Source organism: the organism of the source record quoted next, unplaced genomic scaffold (assembly GCF_019419815.1).
Source record: "Pyrus x bretschneideri cultivar Hongxiangsu unplaced genomic scaffold, Pyrus_bretschneideri_v1 Contig11, whole genome shotgun sequence".
Lineage (NCBI taxonomy): Eukaryota > Viridiplantae > Streptophyta > Magnoliopsida > Rosales > Rosaceae > Pyrus > Pyrus x bretschneideri.
In genome coordinates, this window is record NW_025999402.1 from 6,264,536 (window position 1) to 6,281,898 (window position 17,363).

General features: G+C 38.2%; 2 protein-coding genes across 2 annotated transcripts; one reads left to right on the plus strand and one right to left on the minus strand.

The window, feature by feature from the left end:
* Positions 1-818: 818 nt before the first annotated feature.
* On the plus strand, positions 819-4,313 carry LOC103930566 (calreticulin). Its single transcript, XM_009339914.3, has 13 exons — positions 819-992; positions 1,865-1,972; positions 2,117-2,309; positions 2,412-2,670; positions 2,763-2,819; positions 2,909-2,956; positions 3,039-3,125; positions 3,206-3,331; positions 3,419-3,514; positions 3,591-3,635; positions 3,748-3,774; positions 3,861-3,965; positions 4,050-4,313. Exons 1-13 carry the CDS (start codon positions 890-892, stop codon positions 4,059-4,061), a joined length of 1,266 nt encoding a protein of 421 aa, XP_009338189.2. The 5' UTR covers positions 819-889; the 3' UTR covers positions 4,062-4,313.
* Positions 4,314-4,935: 622 nt separating this feature from the next.
* Positions 4,936-9,859, minus strand: LOC103930567 (histidine kinase CKI1). The gene is made up of 7 exons (XM_009339915.3): positions 9,176-9,859; positions 8,999-9,093; positions 8,655-8,876; positions 7,682-8,383; positions 6,624-7,562; positions 5,420-6,550; positions 4,936-5,334 (listed from the first exon to the last, which is right to left on the minus strand). Exons 2-7 carry the CDS (start codon positions 9,065-9,067, stop codon positions 5,134-5,136), a joined length of 3,264 nt encoding a protein of 1,087 aa, XP_009338190.3. The 5' UTR covers positions 9,068-9,093; positions 9,176-9,859; the 3' UTR covers positions 4,936-5,133.
* Positions 9,860-17,363: the final 7,504 nt, after the last annotated feature.

Here is a 17,363-nt window from a genome sequence, read left to right on the forward strand (position 1 = left end):
TCCATTTTAAAGGTAATTACAAACGAGCCCAACGTCATTAATTCATAATCTAACACAATAACTAGGAGAAATGTTACATCCAAATACAAATCCAATGCACTCCATTCTGATGTATGATGCAGGCTTGAATATTTCAGTGTGGAAATGTAAGACTTTGATATTGTCCTTCAAAATTACTAAAACTGAACAGTCCAAGGTATTGTCCTTCAAACCAAAAAGGGTTTAGTTTACTTAGAGAGAGTTAAATATGAAATCCCAAGAACTTAATCAGAATTAGTGATTTGTTGAACCTAATCCTAAATCCTAATCTCCTCCTATTAAGTATTAGATGTTTCTAGAGGATGAGAAATTTTTAGTTGTGACGGGAACACGGATGATATACCACTTGTTTTTATGTAAGTGGTGAAATTTTTTAATTTTTAAGTTATTAACCTTTTAATACACATAACCCACCATTTCTATAAAAACACGTGATGTACTACGTCGTGTGATGGTTACACTAAAAAATCTCTTCTAGATGACCAAATCCCTTTAAATTAAATTCAAGGATAATGCCATTAATTGTGTTTTAAAAACAAAACAAAAAAACCAAATAGAGGGGTATTTCCGTAAACTCACACCTTCCTCCTCCAACCTACGTGGCGCACTCAATTGCTACAGCGCAAAACTTCAGTGAGGGCCCAATCGGATCCCGCCACCTCATAGCAATGACAAGCCGAGACAACGTGGCGACCTTCCATTGGTCGCATCTTCCAGCTCTGACTCTTACCTCAAAGCTACTACCCATTGTTTAACCGCTGCAGTCAAAAACCAATTTATATAAGAGCACGCCGGGATCGAGCTCTCCCATCAGTGTCCGTAGCTGCAGACTTTCTCAGTGGCGAAAACGATGGCGTTTAGGGTTCGAAACAACTCGAGCTTGCTGTCCCTGGTCCTTCTCTCTCTCCTCGCCATCGCCTCCGCCAAGGTTTTCTTCGAAGAACGCTTCGAAGGTTATACACATCTCTCTCTGTTTCTCCCTTGTGTATCTGTAGGTGTATGGATTATTTGATATCGTCGGTGTTTGGTTGCATTTTCAATTGATTAGGGTTTTAGAGGTTTTGTGTGCGGTAATTGAATTGAATCCGATGTCATTTCTGGAGGATCGGTGTTGGTTATGAGTCTGCGACTCGATCTGATTGTTTTTTTGTTTAATTTTTATCTGAAGACCATTAGTGTGAGATGAATTTACTGTTCTCAATTGGATCTATTAGAAATCTGATTGAATTTTGAGTTTTCAGCTTGATTTATGGTTTTGGTTATGTTTTCGAATCGAAATGTTTGGTTGTGGGTGTGGGTGGTAAATGTGATAAGTGAAGTGTTTGTAAATAACAAAGTAGGGTTTAGGGTTTTGTTAGAATCAATTAAAATGGGGATTGGATGGAGAAAATCAATAAATCGAAGGTTTCTAGTCTCACAAGGTGGTTAAGCTACCCTATATGAATTGGGTGCGGATTTAATATAAATCCTATACGTTCCGTTAAAATTGAAATTCTAGTGTTGCTCTAGCCCTCAATGGCCTCGAGGGGGCGCTTCTTTCAGCTGTTGAACTTGTCAATCACCTAGTAATGTTGCATTCTTGCCAGGGTGTGATTAGTAGGACCTCGAAAAGGCATAGATTTTTGCCTGATACTGTACTGTGATATTTGTCACAGTTTCCAGTGATGTTTTCTTATTCAACAAGTATTGAAAAGGGTCTTTAACCCGTCTTCTTATTTGTTTCCTTACTTTTCACTGTTTCCAGTGATATGCTAATTCTTTTTCTTATTCTGTTATGCTAATTCTTTTTCTCTTGTTTCTTTTATTATTTGGCAAATACTAAAAGACGGATGGGACAAACGTTGGGTGAAATCTGACTGGAAGAGAGATGAGGGCCTTGCCGGAGAATGGAACTTCACCTCTGGAAAATGGAATGGAGATGCTAATGACAAGGGTATCTCTTCATAACCAATTCTGTCTCTATGTTTTTATGTTATCTGCAGATTTTTCACTGTGTTCCTTGCTTGATTTTTAATACTTTGAAGATCGTCCTGATGACTTTTTTTTTTTTTTTTATGATTCTGACATTTTGGTACAGGTATCCAAACAAGTGAGGACCACAGGTTTTATGCCATTTCAGCTGAGTTCCCTGAATTCAGCAACAAGGACAAGACACTAGTATTCCAATTTTCCGTGAAACATGAGCAGAAGCTTGACTGTGGTGGTGGCTATATCAAGTTACTCAGTGGTGATGTTGATCAGAAGAAATTCGGTGGTGATACCCCATACAGGCAAGTGATATCCCCTTTTGGTCTGACTATTTTGTTTTCATTGCATCAATCTCTTTACCTCAATAGTTTCTGACTTGGTATTTAAACTTTTATGGTTTGCAGTATCATGTTTGGGCCAGATATCTGTGGATACAGCACCAAGAAAGTTCACGCAATCCTTAACTACAATGACACAAATAAATTGATCAAGAAGGACGTCCCCTGTGAGACTGACCAACTCACTCATGTTTATACTTTTATCCTCCGCCCAGATGCTACCTACAGCATCCTTATCGACAATGTAGAGAAACAAACTGGTAGCCTATACAGTGATTGGGATCTTCTGCCACCAAAGAAAATCAAGGATCCTGAGGCCAAGAAAGTATGTATCTATAATTGAATTCTTGAGATTTCAACAAACTAATCATAAGTTCATAACTGATGTGTTGACTAATAACTATCTGATATCGGCAGCCTGAAGATTGGGAAGACAAAGAATACATTCCTGACCCTGAAGATACTAAGCCAGAGGTAGTCGCCTTTTATATTCTAATCATTTGTGCTTATTCTTTTTATGTGCTGAATGTACAAGCATACTGACTCTCATTGTTTGTTTGTAGGGTTATGATGATATTCCCAAGGAGATAACTGATCCCGATGCCAAGAAGGTAATGATTGAACTTGGGTTTCCAAAATATTACACATACTTGGAAGAGTTTTGTTGATCACTAAAGTGACTTGGTGTTTCAGCCGGAAGATTGGGATGATGAGGAAGATGGTGAATGGACTGCCCCAACCATTCCCAACCCTGAATACAAGGGTGAATGGAAGCCAAAGGTTTGTGGAATTCTGGTTTGAATAATAGCTTGAGTTACAACTTTTAAACGCTCTCTCACTTTTTCTCTGCAACTGTGCAGAAAATCAAGAACCCCAACTTCAAGGGAAAGTGGAAGGCACCACTGATTGACAACCCAGAGTTCAAGGATGACCCTGAGCTGTATGTTTACCCCAACTTGAAGTATGTTGGAATTGAATTGTGGCAGGTAAAATTGTCTGTTACCATCCCCCGGTTTGCTATTTTTATTCCCTCAGTTCTCACAGTCTGATAAGCAAGATGCTCAATGTCCCAGGTGAAATCTGGAACCCTGTTTGACAATATCTTGATCACTGATGAGCCGGAGTATGCAAAGCAACTGGCGGAGGAAACATGGGGCAAACAAAAAGATGTATGTGATATGTGATATAATATACCTTTTACCATAGCTCTTTTAACATGTCTGATTGATTTACGTTTAATTTCAGGCCGAGAAGGCAGCATTTGAAGAGGCAGAGAAAAAGCAGGAGGAGGTACTACTCTTTTTCCTCTAATGTTTATTTGAGTAGTCCAAAATTATTTTCACTATCAGTAATCGTGTTTTTATTCATGCTTATTAACTTGTTACCTTAATCCTTTTACCAGGAAGCGAAAGATCCAGTTGACTCTGATGTAAGCATACGAAACTGACACCTGAGAATTTATCAGCTGTGTCATCTTTTTCTGCGGTCCCTAACAGCTTTGCCGTGTTTTTTCAGGCTGAGGAAGAGGATGATGCCGACATAGATGATGCTGAAGATGACTCTGATGCAGAATCTAAAGCGGACTCAATTGAAGAGAGTGCCGAGGAGTCTGAGAAACATGTAGGCTTCTTTCCTTTTGCGGTTACTCAACTAATACTAGTAATCTATTCACTGATCTTTGCGACTTGTGCTTTGTATTTTCAGGATGAACTGTAGGAAGTGAAGCATCGAGAGAAGCTTCGGCGAGTGCGCCATTTTTTTCTCCTTATTTTTTAGCTATAGAAGTAGATACTTCTAAGTGTTGAATGTTGCTGATGTCTTAATCTCTCATGGGAACAAAAACGATGACATTGTGTTTTTCATAATCACATGAGAATAGTTTAAACAAGTCGTCGTTGAATTTCTTCTTTTGGATCAGTATTTCGCATTATATTTTCGCTTCAATGCTAAAATGGTTCTTGTGTTTTACTCGTTCGATCAAATAGTTAAATTTACGTGTTTCTTTATTACTATGCCGAGAAACATGTCACTTTTCCAAAATGATTTGAAAGAACCGAGAAAATGCGTATCGGATTTTCCAAATTAGATTTGCCGGCCAAATTTTAGTTCTGTTACACAATCATTTTGTTGAGGAGCGAGGCTTGTCGCAGCAAAATGCTAGCCAAAATGAACACTGAAATAGACATAACTCTTCATTTTGATCTCTACAATAAAAATCGATAGAAGTGATCCTTGAATTAGTCCATTGTAAATCATTTTGGTTATTTTGTGAAAAATCTATTAATATCTCTATTAAATTGTCATGCGAATGACTACGTGATCATCTTTTTAAGGGTATTTTTGTCAAACCAACCCTTCTACTTAACAAGAATATTGACAGATTTTTACGAAATTATCAAAATAGTTTACGGTGGACAAATTCAGGACCACTTCGGTTTTTATTGTCAAGAACTAAAATAGGGAGTTACGCAAATCTCGGGATCATTTTGGCAGAAAAAATCCATTTTCTTTTGTGATGGAATTAGCTGCACATGGTGATTGCCAATACTCAAAAGACATTGGCTGTAGTCATTGCTCAAAACCACCAATATCAAAGTTGTAACTCACCCAATATATATACCTTCATCGTCTCAAAATTAGATCGATAATTATATACAGATGGATTTCGACCGGAGGAAACCAACAATATCAACTTATTTGCCGGAGAAACACAAAATTATTCACAGCAAAAAACTAAAACCCAACACCCTACGAAAACAAGAAATGGAAAAACTAGTTTTAATTGTCCTCAAAGGATTTCGATGACCCGCATGAACTTGTCCATCTTGAATGGTTTAGTTAAATGGACATCCATCCCTGCTTCAAGAGTCTTGCTAACCTCCTCAGTTGTCGCATGACATGTTAACGCGATAATTCGAAGATGAATGCCGTATTGTTTTTCCTCCATCCGTATCAGTCTTGTTGCTTCGAATCCATCCATTATTGGCATCTGCAGAAACATAAAACATACGAGTTTATATCCCCTCGGCGAAGAATGATCCGAATTTGAATTGTGTGTGAATTTATTATGTTACCTGACAATCCATGAAAATGTAGTCGTAGAGGGTGGACTTCGTATGACCCTTCTTGCTATGATCGCTTAGAGATCTAAAAACTTGTTCAAAGGCCTCTTTCCCGTTCTCTAAAACTTCAACGACTGCTCCGAGTCTTTGAAGAGAATTAGCAATTACCTTTCTTGTTACTCGATCATCGTCAACAACCAGAACTTTCCTTCCGTGCAAGAGCTCCTGGTCACTTTTTTTCTCCACACATTTATGAATGATTACTTGTTGCAATGACGACGACCTTCCTGATTCATTTGTTGCGAGCTTGAGATCTATTTGTTGCGCTTCTTGATCTTGTTTTCTCATTTCTAGTTCTGGCAAGTTGCATCCCTTAAGTTCGGGTAATAGTCCCAATACTTTATACAAGCGTGATCCGTGAAATGGTTTGTATATGATGTAATCATTTGGAGAAGCTAGGCTGCATCCTTCCATTTGCAGCAGATGTGTGTTACGCGTGATTGAACTATTGAGCCAGACAACCTTGCATCTTGAGTTATGAATGTCTTTCCTGAAGCTAGCCATAGTTGTATACAGCTCAGAGAAAGCACCTCCGTTGGTGTCAATCACAACGAGTACAATGCTCGCAGGTGAATTTCTAGAGTTGATCTTCCTACAAGTATGTACATCTTCATCCTTGGTGCTTTGAGATCCATCACTTGCTCTTGAATCCGAGTTTTTGAATGCAGATGTGCTTAATTGGTCATGAAAACCTTGTTGGGATTTTTCTGAATAATTAAAGTAGGAAATATCCAACTTACGCTTTATCTTCTCAAGTTGTGGAAGAAGATTTTTCGCATACTTTACATATGATACTTTTATGTTCAACCTGCTGATGTACTTCACCAAAATCTTTCTTCGTTCATCGCCTTCTATGAAGAGTACGACATGAGACCCCTCTTGTTTTGGTGAAGGCACCAAAAGTTGTATACCAAAAGGTTGAAATGCATTCGCAGAGCGATCACTATGCATTATACGGGATTCCTCTTCGATGTCACCAGACTTGGGTTTACATGTTAGAAGAGAAACATCAAAGCTGAAACAAGTGCCTCTCTCACCATTCTCTTTATCAAGAATTCTTATTTCTCCGCCCATTAGACGCACCTAAATCAGAAAAATGTAATGCATTAGCATATGAAAATGTAGTAGTATGCTAACTTAGTTCTAAATTACTTACCAAAGATTCAACAATACCAAGTCCCAAACCAGATCCTTCTTTTCCAGTAGCCCGGTCTGTAACTTGCACAAAGTTTTCGAAAACAAATTCTCGCTTATCTCTAGGAATTCCCTCACCTGTATCATCGACCTCAATGACAAACTTCGTGTTGTTTGGATCTTTCTGAGATGTATGAAGAGCATCCAAATCATTGAAGTCTTCTGTACTCTTGTAAAAGAGCCATGACAAACAATTCAGCACGCGATTATGATTGGAAGCGATGATTTCATTTTCATAACTAGTTTTTGGAACCATGGCACGAACTGTGATATGACCTTCAGATGTAAACTTCACGGCATTGCTGAGTAAGTTGCACATTATCTGTTTAAGCTTTCCTCTGTCGCCTCTCACATTACATGTTTTGACAATTGAATCATCACAAGGATCGAGCACGATGTCAACACCTTTCTTGATAGCAATAGGATAGAACATGTCAACTACATCCTCAAGAAGCTGAGCCAGATTGAATTCTTCAATTTCAAGTTGCACTTTTCCGGCTTCAATCTTGCTTATATCAAGAACGGAATTCAATATGCCTAGGAGGTCATTTGTACAAGTATCCATCTGGGCCAAGTTGGCTGCTAATTCGGAGTCAGGATTAGCATCTTGATGACACAACTCTATTAAACCAGTGATGGCTGCTAATGAAGCACGCACGTCATGGCTTGCTCTACTAAAGGCTTTAGTTTTGTTCATACTTTTGCGCTCTGCCTGACGTGTCACGCCTTCTTGTTTTATGATCCGCGCACATAAAATCATCTCTCTTCTTGCTGCTCTTATTATTAAGAATATGAATATGCAAACAGAAACAAGAATTATAAATAGCAGAATGCCAAGCAACACAACCGATTTGTGGTCAAGGTTTGCAAGTCCATTGGCAGGACAAGTCAATACATATACCTAAAAAAAACTGAAACTTGTAAGGAAGTTGGATCAAACTGAAACGGTGCATAAAATATGACTTCAGAATTTAAAATTCTGCATATTTTAAAAAGATCTTTTTGTGAGTGAAGGCATACCGATTGAACTCCAATGATCTCAAGGGTGGAGCAATACGCCCTATACTTGGTTCCCTTGAGTTTCCATGAGTAAGAAGATCCCAACTTGTCACCGTTGCCGCCATCATTGTCGTTGTCGTCATCGTCATCATCGGGAGTATTACATGGGAAGTGACCAAGATTACTTGTAATATTACCATTTGGCCTCATCGTTTGCACCGAAACCGTGTTGTTGCTTATCTGAAATTGGGTTTTCGGAAGTTTTGATTGTACAATTACATGCCCATCTGCAGTAGCCAAGTGAAAATAACCCCCATGGAAGTCTAAAGCCGCGAAATGATCAACTACAAATTTTGCTGGGATACCAAGGGAAATCACACCTTTGCCATCCATAACCACAGTACTCATGAATAAGCTACCTTGAGCTTTGTCCCATCCCCTTCCAAGCCAAGAATAACCGCTTGTGCTGTTTAAGGCGGCTTGGAACCAACTTGCATTTACTATCACCTTAGAATCTGAAGCAACTGCGGCGCCATATAATTTCCCCGTGTCTCTATTTATGGGTTGAGTGTACCAATTTGAAGAAAATGAAGCATTGGAGAAGACTGCATAAGTTTGATCCGCGTAGTTGTTAAGTGAGAATAAAAGGCCATCCAATCCGATGTAAGAGACCTGTGAGATATGTGGAATCGTCGAAAGAGCTAGAAACAACGTTGGCGCAACCTAGAGACAAAACATGAAATCATTCAGATATGTCAACATGGATTAAATGATGGGAACTTTAACGAAAAACTTCTGGTACTGTTCACTTTAACGAAAAACCACATTTTTACACTAAAAAATCAATCATGATACTATTCACTTTACCCTTTATTTTGTCCTTATGTTAAAACTCAAAATTTTCAGCCCATTTTCCTTAGTTTTCTTTTAAATGATTTACTGTTCTTATTTAAATTGAACATGGAAAATTATGAGAAATGCTTTGTATACTAACCGTTGTTTGGATGGTAGTGAAATTGAGCTCGGTTCCATTAAGTGACGAAGTTAGAGATCTTGCCAGGTTAACTGCTGATGGATTCAATGGAGTAAGCAACTTTGAGGTGGAGTCGATGCTCGAAAAGAATCTGTTGAGTGCTTCATGTGATTCGAACAGTATACGATGTTCGATTCTTTTCGTCATCTTAAACAACATTGAGATCATGTAGCACGAAAGGCCCTGCCACAAGAGTTTCGTCGTTGGTAAATACGGAGATCAAACTAGGGTAATTAAGAAATAAATTGCTGGATGGGGTGAAGTTTTATTTTTCCAGAGATAAAAATGTGTTGAACAATAAGTACCAGAACGATGAGAAAACAAATGGGCCGCCATAGAACACTTGAGCAAGACTTCATCAGGCGCGGTTTCATCGTGGCGGAAACCTTGGATTTGATATCTGCTTTTCCACGAGAATAAAGTTATGAAGAAAATACAGTAAGTAAAGGCTAAAGAGAGATGGAAAAAAATGGTGATCTTACTACTTGAAAGACTCGGCACTTGGCGATCGATCTCAGTAATCTCTACTGTCACTGAAACAATACTCACTTGTGGAAATGGCTGCAGACTGCAGTGCTTTTGACTTTTGAGATATGATTAGTTGAAAGATATGAGAAAATGTAGGAGCCTAACGTGGAAAAAGTATAGTTCTATTTATCTTCTAATTTTTATTTTTAATTTACGTTTTTTTTTTTTCAAAACAGAAACAATCCGGATATATATTTGGAAGAAAATAAAAATAAAGAAGAAGATGTTCATTCTTCAACAAAAATTTTAGTAACTAGTTTAGCCAAGTAAAATGCAAGGGTTTAGCTAAGCATAGTCATTCACTTGATATCAAATCTAAGAGCGAGTGATCATAAATATTTAGTCACTAGGTGACTAAGAGAGCGAGAATCTGAAGTTGATGTTTAAGATATATTCCATAGGGTTTTGTAGATTACCCATGTCATAGAATGCAATTTTTGCAAATTGATTTAGAATTGACAATGCTGCTACATTGTTTGCAAATTGAGCAAAGGCGCGATTTTGCAGATGAGCTTTTTCATTTATAACTAATGATTATCGCATGGATTGCAATTAGCATGTCACATTTGAGCCTCCTCTATGGGGAGCTGACAGATGAAGAGAATGCAGCTAACATGCCACATTTGAATTCCATATGGATTATATAATCAATTGCTCAGAATCGTTAATTTTGAAGATTAACAAAACTCTGTAATTTTATAGCTATGTTTATTTCCTTTTAATACAAGCAATATGGTCAATTTATATAATTTATAAAATTCCAATTATCAATATCAGCAGAATGATCATGTATGTGTTAGGTAAATTACTACATAACAGCGCAAGAATCTAGGAGGTTGATGAGACTTGTATAAATGATGCTCTGTCGGAATTCCTCATAACAACACGTGATGTTACCGTCACGCATAATAATTTTCTGTCAACTTTTGCTTGAATAAACTCATACAAAAGTTCCTAACACACGGTGTTACCATCACCTACAATAATAATAATAATAATAAATCAAAATGAAAGGAAATTACTGAAAACCCTCATAAATTGCACTTAAATAGCAATATTCCCAAATTGTTTCCACCATACACCAAGAAATTAATCAGAGTGGAAAACTGGAACAAAAACATACTTTCTAATTAAAAATCAAGAAACAGAAACTAAAACTCAACAAACAACTAGCACCACTCAAGGTTTATACGGGTACAATGCTGACTCTTAACTTGTCCTTGCAATCCACCAAGTTTCCATCGATGCGCATTCTCTTGTAGCAGTCAACATCTCTTTCATCAACCTGCGCGCGGACTCTCTTCTTGCAATCCACCAACTTTCCGTCTACGCAAACAACTCTCTTCTTCTTGTTGTAGACCAGCCACTGTCCATCGATCCAGTCCCTATGAAACCTCAGTTTCCTCTTAGGGTAAGCAATATGATCCGCAGTCGTTTCAAAGTAGACGAAGTATTCGTCCTCCCCTCTCTTCTCAGTAATGGTGCCTACCCACCAACCCTTGTTGTCAAATACATCAACTCTATCAAGGACATCAAACTCTAAATCCACTATTTCTTGGGGAGGTAGAGAAGGGCGAGGACGGACCTCATCCGCCGTGACAATCTCTACTAGAGGTTTGGACTCGTCCTCCTCCACCAGGTTCTTGTACACCACCTTGTACTTGTCCCCCAACTTTTCAAGTACGATTGCTGCATAATAAGAGCCGATAAATCCATATTCTTTGCTGCACACTTCCACCTTGTCACCTTTTTGAAAAACTTTTTTTGTAGGAAAACTAGCCTTTTTCACCATGCTAGAACCTTCTTGAAAACCGATTAGAGAGAGAGAGAGAGAGAGAGAGAGAGAGAAAGAGAGATTATATATCAATAACGCAACTAGTGAGGCAATTAAGTAGAATGATCAATGAGTGAGAAATTGTTTCAGAAATCGTAGGGATGTGGAGTGTAGGACTGTTTATGAGAGCATATGTAAGGCTATATATATAGGAGGTTGGGTTAGGTTTTCATCTTGTGTTTAGAATTGGAGAGATTTTCGTACTCTGTTTGGGATTTGGAGAGCTTTCCTATTTCTTTTAGAAAATTCGGTTTTTTAGTAACTCAATTTAATTTGGCCCAATACATTTGCTAAATTTCCTGTTGTGTTTGGGATTAGATTTGACCTTTTTTTTTTTTTTTTTTATAAAATATTATTCTAAATTACTCTAATTTACGGAAACATAACTTGAGCTTAGATGCAAAAATGCAGCTGAAAAAGAATCTTAAAAAGGTAGTCCAATGCGCTCAGTTAATTTAGCCCCCCAGTGCATTAGTCTGGCGCCACAATTCGGCTCAATTTTAGTACTTACATAATTTAGCTTAATATTGTAGGTTTCACTTTGGTGCGACGTAGCATAAATGCTATGAGCATTGGATGACTTAGATTCACGGGATCACAATAAAAACAAAAATCAAAACCAATCCAAGTCATCCAATGTTCGTAGCCGTTAATGCTACGTAGCATGAAATAATTTCTCTCGGTTGGAATGTTTTATTCACCAGAAAATAAGATTCCGAGAGGTAAAATGCTAATTATTTAGCTAAATGATTATCAGGTAACGATTGAATTCCCTGGTATAAACAATGTTAGTTTCATTCATACATTCATTAGGTAAATTCCGAAATGGCTCTGTTGATTCCCTAATCTTTGATTCATATGCTCTAAATCAAATTTTCAGAATCTTCGAATTTGAAGCTTAACAAAACCCTATCAATTACCAATGGAATAATACTGGACATAAGCTATATTCTTACTTTAAATAATTGATTTAGATGTGAGAATGAAGATTCAAAGTTTCAAACTGATGTGCATAAAAGGAGGATATTAGTTCTAGCCAATATGGCTACGGCTATGGCCTATTTCAATATTTTGTGTTAGCTCAAGTGATGTGCATGTGGAGCACAGAAGCCAAAATTAGGCTAGGTTAAGTAAGCCCTTCCACAGTAGAAATGTTCTTACTGACTAACAAGGACACTAGATCTTTAATCAGGATTCTTTTGATTAGGGATACTCTTTCAAACCGAAGAATAAAAAAAAATTAAACTGAAAAATAAATAAACATGAATTTAAAAATACTGAAAACAATCATAATTCATAAATGCACTTAAGTAACAACCAGTCACAGGACTCACACAGCACAAATTGTCCCAATCAAACACCAGGAGATAAATAAGAAAGAAGATCCTAACAAACAACACATTTTCTAATTAAAACCCTAGAACACAATTATCTCAAACAAAAAACATAGAAAATTAGTAAATTAACAACTGGTACTCAAGGCTTTCCCGTTGGAATCACAGGGCTCACTCTTAACTTATCCTTGCAATCCACCAACTTTCCATCGATGCGCACTTTCTTGTACCTGTCTTCAACATTGTCATCAATCCACACTCTCTTCTTGCAACCCACCTGCTTTTGTTTCTTGTCGTTGCAATCAACCCACGCTCCGTCGATCCAGTCCTTATGAAACCTCAATTGTTCCTTAGAGTAATCACAGAGGTCCGCCAAAGTTTCAAAGTAAACGGAGTAAATCTCCTTCTCTCCCTCCGTTTTAACCTCAGTTATGGTGCCTACCCACCAAGCGTCCTGGTCATGCACATCAACCCTATCAAGGACATCAAACTTTTCATTTTTCTCTTGCTCTGAAGGTGGAGGTGGCAGAGGGCGGAGCTCATCCGCGTCAACATCCCCTTGGAGTTGTCGGGACTCGTCCTTCTCATCCACCAAACTCAAGTACTCCACCTTATACTTGCCCCCCAAGTCTTCAACTACAGTTGCTTCGTAATACGCGCCAATAAACCCATAATCTCTGCTGCTCACTTCCACTCGATCACCTTTTCGGAAACCCTCTTGTGTTGGGGTAAAATCCATTGGAAAGGTTAGTAATGGAAGTGAAGCAAGTAGAAATGGATGAGAATTTTGTTTCACAAATTGTGCATTTATATATAATTCGAGTCATGAGTGGAAGAATTTATGTGAGAGTGTAACAAAAAATATATATGGTAGGAGTTAGAGTGGCTTTCTTCTTATGTTAAAATTTCCTATTAAGTTAGTTTTGGAGAGTTTTCCTTTTATAAAATGTGGTTTTTAGTAACTCAATTAAATTTAGCATATTGTGTTAAGCTTGAGTAGTAATTTACAGTATAGGTCAGGGTTGGTTTCCAGTTGTGCTCAGGTTTGGATTTTGATTTTTCCTATTTTGCTCATGAACGGATTCTAGCTCTTTCCTATTCTGGTTTTCTGGTAACTATACGATGTTCCAAATTACTGTAATTTACGAGAAGAAACATCAAACTTCGGTGAAAAGGTGGTGCGCATAATTAATATTCTAAAAACTTATATAATAGGTGCAAAAACATCGAACTTGGAGGAAAAAGACGGCGCACACAATTAATATTCAAAAAACTGATATAGCTCATGTGCGCAAAAAAGCGGCTGGCATAATATTTTGGAAAACTAGTTTTTGATCATGTGTACAAAAAGGCGACAGGCGCTATTCTGCTGCCTTATCTTAAAAAACTAATCTTATATCACGTGTATAAAAAGGTTGCAGGTGCATTATCTTAAAAACTGATCTAACTCACAAGTGTGGAAAGACGACGAACACAAAATATCCTGAACAGCTTGTTTAACTCACCTATGCAAAAAGTGACACACCCCGACCGAGATCGGAGCGTGCTGGCCGTCACACGAAGGTGACGTAGCCATGTGCACGTGCGGAAGCTAATAAAGTAGTAATATAAAAGTACGAATAATTCAAAACTAGCATACAAGGTGCTAATATAAGTGCTAGTAAGTGCGATACAAATTCAGAGCAGGTCTATAGCAGTCCAAATAAAACGACAACAGTAGTACGCCCGAAGGCGACCCTACAATATGGAGTGTCTGTCAGAACGCCGGAGAGCCCTCAAAGGAAACCACCGCAACGGCTAAGCAACTAGAACCTGGAGGGGCGCAAAACAAAAGCGTGAGTGGGCAAAAACAAAGCTCTTTGAAAACCATTTAGCAAAATACAATCTAACCCCTCGCCGTAAAACCTGTATACTTCCCAGAAAATAAACATATGTACGTATGTATAAACATGCACAACATGCTCAAGGGTATGCCAATCATGCTCAAGATATGCCATGCCAAAGCCTCAATATGAATGTAAGTGCCCAGGTATAAATCATATCAACATCATAACATCTGGCAGCCGGAGTCACCTAACGTGACCTGTACGGCTGCATCTAGAGCTCAAATCTCAATCTTAATATCTAAACCTGCCCACGAGTCGGAACCACCCTAAGTGGTCTGTACGACAGGCCTGGGTGTAACATATCCATACGCTCTAGTGCTACGATCACGTGAAGGCTGTGCGAATAATCGCGGGTCACCTACGAGTCGGAACCACCTAATGTGGTCTGTACGACAGGCCTATGCACCTAACTTGGATCCAAGCTGAGCGTGTGGTGCGGGAGGTGAACATCACGTGAAGGACTGTGCCCTACTCTGGGCGGGAGCACTAACACCGGGGGTGCAGGTTATGAGCTCTCTAAGCATCTCTAACCACTATTTAATGCAATCGTTAAATAACGCTTACCTGGCACTTACCTATGCCTCCACAGCACCAACATATAAATATATATGACATATGCAATATTTGAATATGTAATTAAACGTATATGCCACTACTCATGCATAACCACCAATTATATAAAAGAAATGGCATATAACGAAGCATTTATACTAATTTCTGGGAATTAATATGTATATAGGTATATACGGAAAACAAAAGCCCACTCACTGGTATGTAGAAGGGTCGTAGCCCCCCTGTCTCGCGTGTGCACGCTCGTCCTCTGGGTACGTGTCACCTAAATGCGAAACAACTATAAAAACGTTAACTTTAAAGCACATAACCCGTTTCTCGTAATAACTTCTCATACATTGCTCAAAATGGACAAATGAATATACCCACGTGCTCTACACAACCTCAGGATCACAACCATATTTTTAGAAAAAATTTTGGACCCCACACGCGCCCCCACGCGCCAGCACAGGCACAGACCTACGCGCCCCCCCACGCGCGGCCACGTGCCAGGCACACTGACGGTGTCAACAGACGCCGTCAGGAATATTCCGTCAAATTGACGGAATATTCCGTTAAATCTAACCGGATGCCGTCACTGCCGTTAGGAATATTCCGTTAAACCTAACGGAATATTCCTCTTTCTTCTCCGATCGACTCTCGCCGGACTCCGGTCGCCGGAAAACTGGGAAAAGTTTAAACTCACTAATCTCCCTCGTTTCTCAACCAATTCCTATGATTCTTGGACCAAAAGAAAGCCCTAAACTAGTAGAATCACGTTGGACCACTTTTAAAGGCTAAAAGTTACGCGATCATACCTGTCTCAAAACTCAAAAACCGGCCAACTTCGAACCAGGCCTTCCCGACGTCCAAATTCGTCCAACGAGCTACTCCGACGCTCCTGGGAACCTCACCAACACATCTACAAGCTTCAAAAGTCCAAAAACTCAAAGTATAAATTTTGCATGAACAGTACTCAATTCGGCCATTGTTGAAACGACGTGAAAACGAAGTATTCCTCACCTGAAAATGGTATGGTTGTGCTCGCCTCGACCTCACGAGTTGAATGGTGTCTTTGGTTTCCACGATCTACTAAGATTTGGGTGCTTTTGTGTGTTGTCCGTACGTTACAGAGAGAAGAGGAAGGAATGGAGCTCGGGGAACCCACAGAGAGAGAGAGAGAGAGAGAGACAGTGTGTGTGTGTGGCTCTCAGCTTGCCAACACCACACAAAGTAACCAAAAACAATAATACGAAAACCAACTAGGGGTAAAAGGGTCATTTCCTAAGCACGTTTCCGATATTTTCGGGACGGGATGTCACAAAAAGCGGTGTACATAATAACCTAAAAATTGGTCTAAGCCACGGGTACACCCAATTAAATTTAGGGCAAAAAAAAAAGGAGTAGAAAGTTTCACATCATTTATAATGTTCCGGCAACAATGTTCTTAAACTTTACCCTTAGTTTAATTTTACTTGTTGAACTCTCATATTAGTTTCTTTAGTCATCCAACTTAACAATGTGTTGTACCATTGGTCATTTTTACTAATGTCGCCTATTTTGCTGTTAAATTTTAGGATATATTAGCAACTTCATCCCATATTACTAAGGATGAATTTTAAAATGAGAAATGAGAAAGAAAAAAAAAACTAAAAAAATCAGATTTATTTCGTGTAAGAAAATTGAATACATAAGAAAAAAAATTTCATCGTTCAATATGCTATTTGTTAGTTGTTCAACTCCAGCCACAGTTCAATCTCCTATCAACTTTGAAATCGCATTGCCAAATATTTACAAGTTGCTAAGGTCCAACCTTCATTTTGTTTTAAGTTTTAGATATTAATTTATATATTTCCATTTGCATTTGTTAGTTTCTTTTAGCTCATTCTATTGTTTTTTTTTTTTAAGGTTTAAATTGAAGTTCGTAATTTACCCTCTAATTTAACGGAAAAAAGGGTATTAATAAAAAGGACCAATTGTGCAACACATTGTTAAATTAGTCCGACTAAATAAATTAATATGAGAGTTGAGCAACTAAAATTAAATTAGAGTAAAATTCAAGAACTATTGCTACAATTTAGCCCAAAGCTGCTTTAGTAACTTTTAATTTTCCTCCGTTCATAAGATAGAGCAATATTTAAGTCAATTTATTTATGTATTCTATTTTTTTTAGCTAATACATAAACTTTTATTCAAAGAGAAGCCTCAACGCAACAAAGGCTTATACAGTTAAATACAAAAGCTTGTTTTCCTCTAGTAGAAAGCACATTATCCGAAATACAAGTATTGCCAACAGTATGGCCAATCAAAGAAATAGCACCATCCTTAAAATATGACCTCTCTACAGAGTTGGTGCCAACTAACAAAACCATATGACAAAGCCAGCCACGTAATGTCTCTGTTTGGTTAATCTTGGTGTCATGGAAGTTAGTGAAAACAATTCCTTCAGAAATTCAATTTGGAACCTGTTAATTGTGTTAAAAGCTTTAAGTGCAATTGTTTTGGATTATCTAAATATTCAACAAAAAATTCAATAATG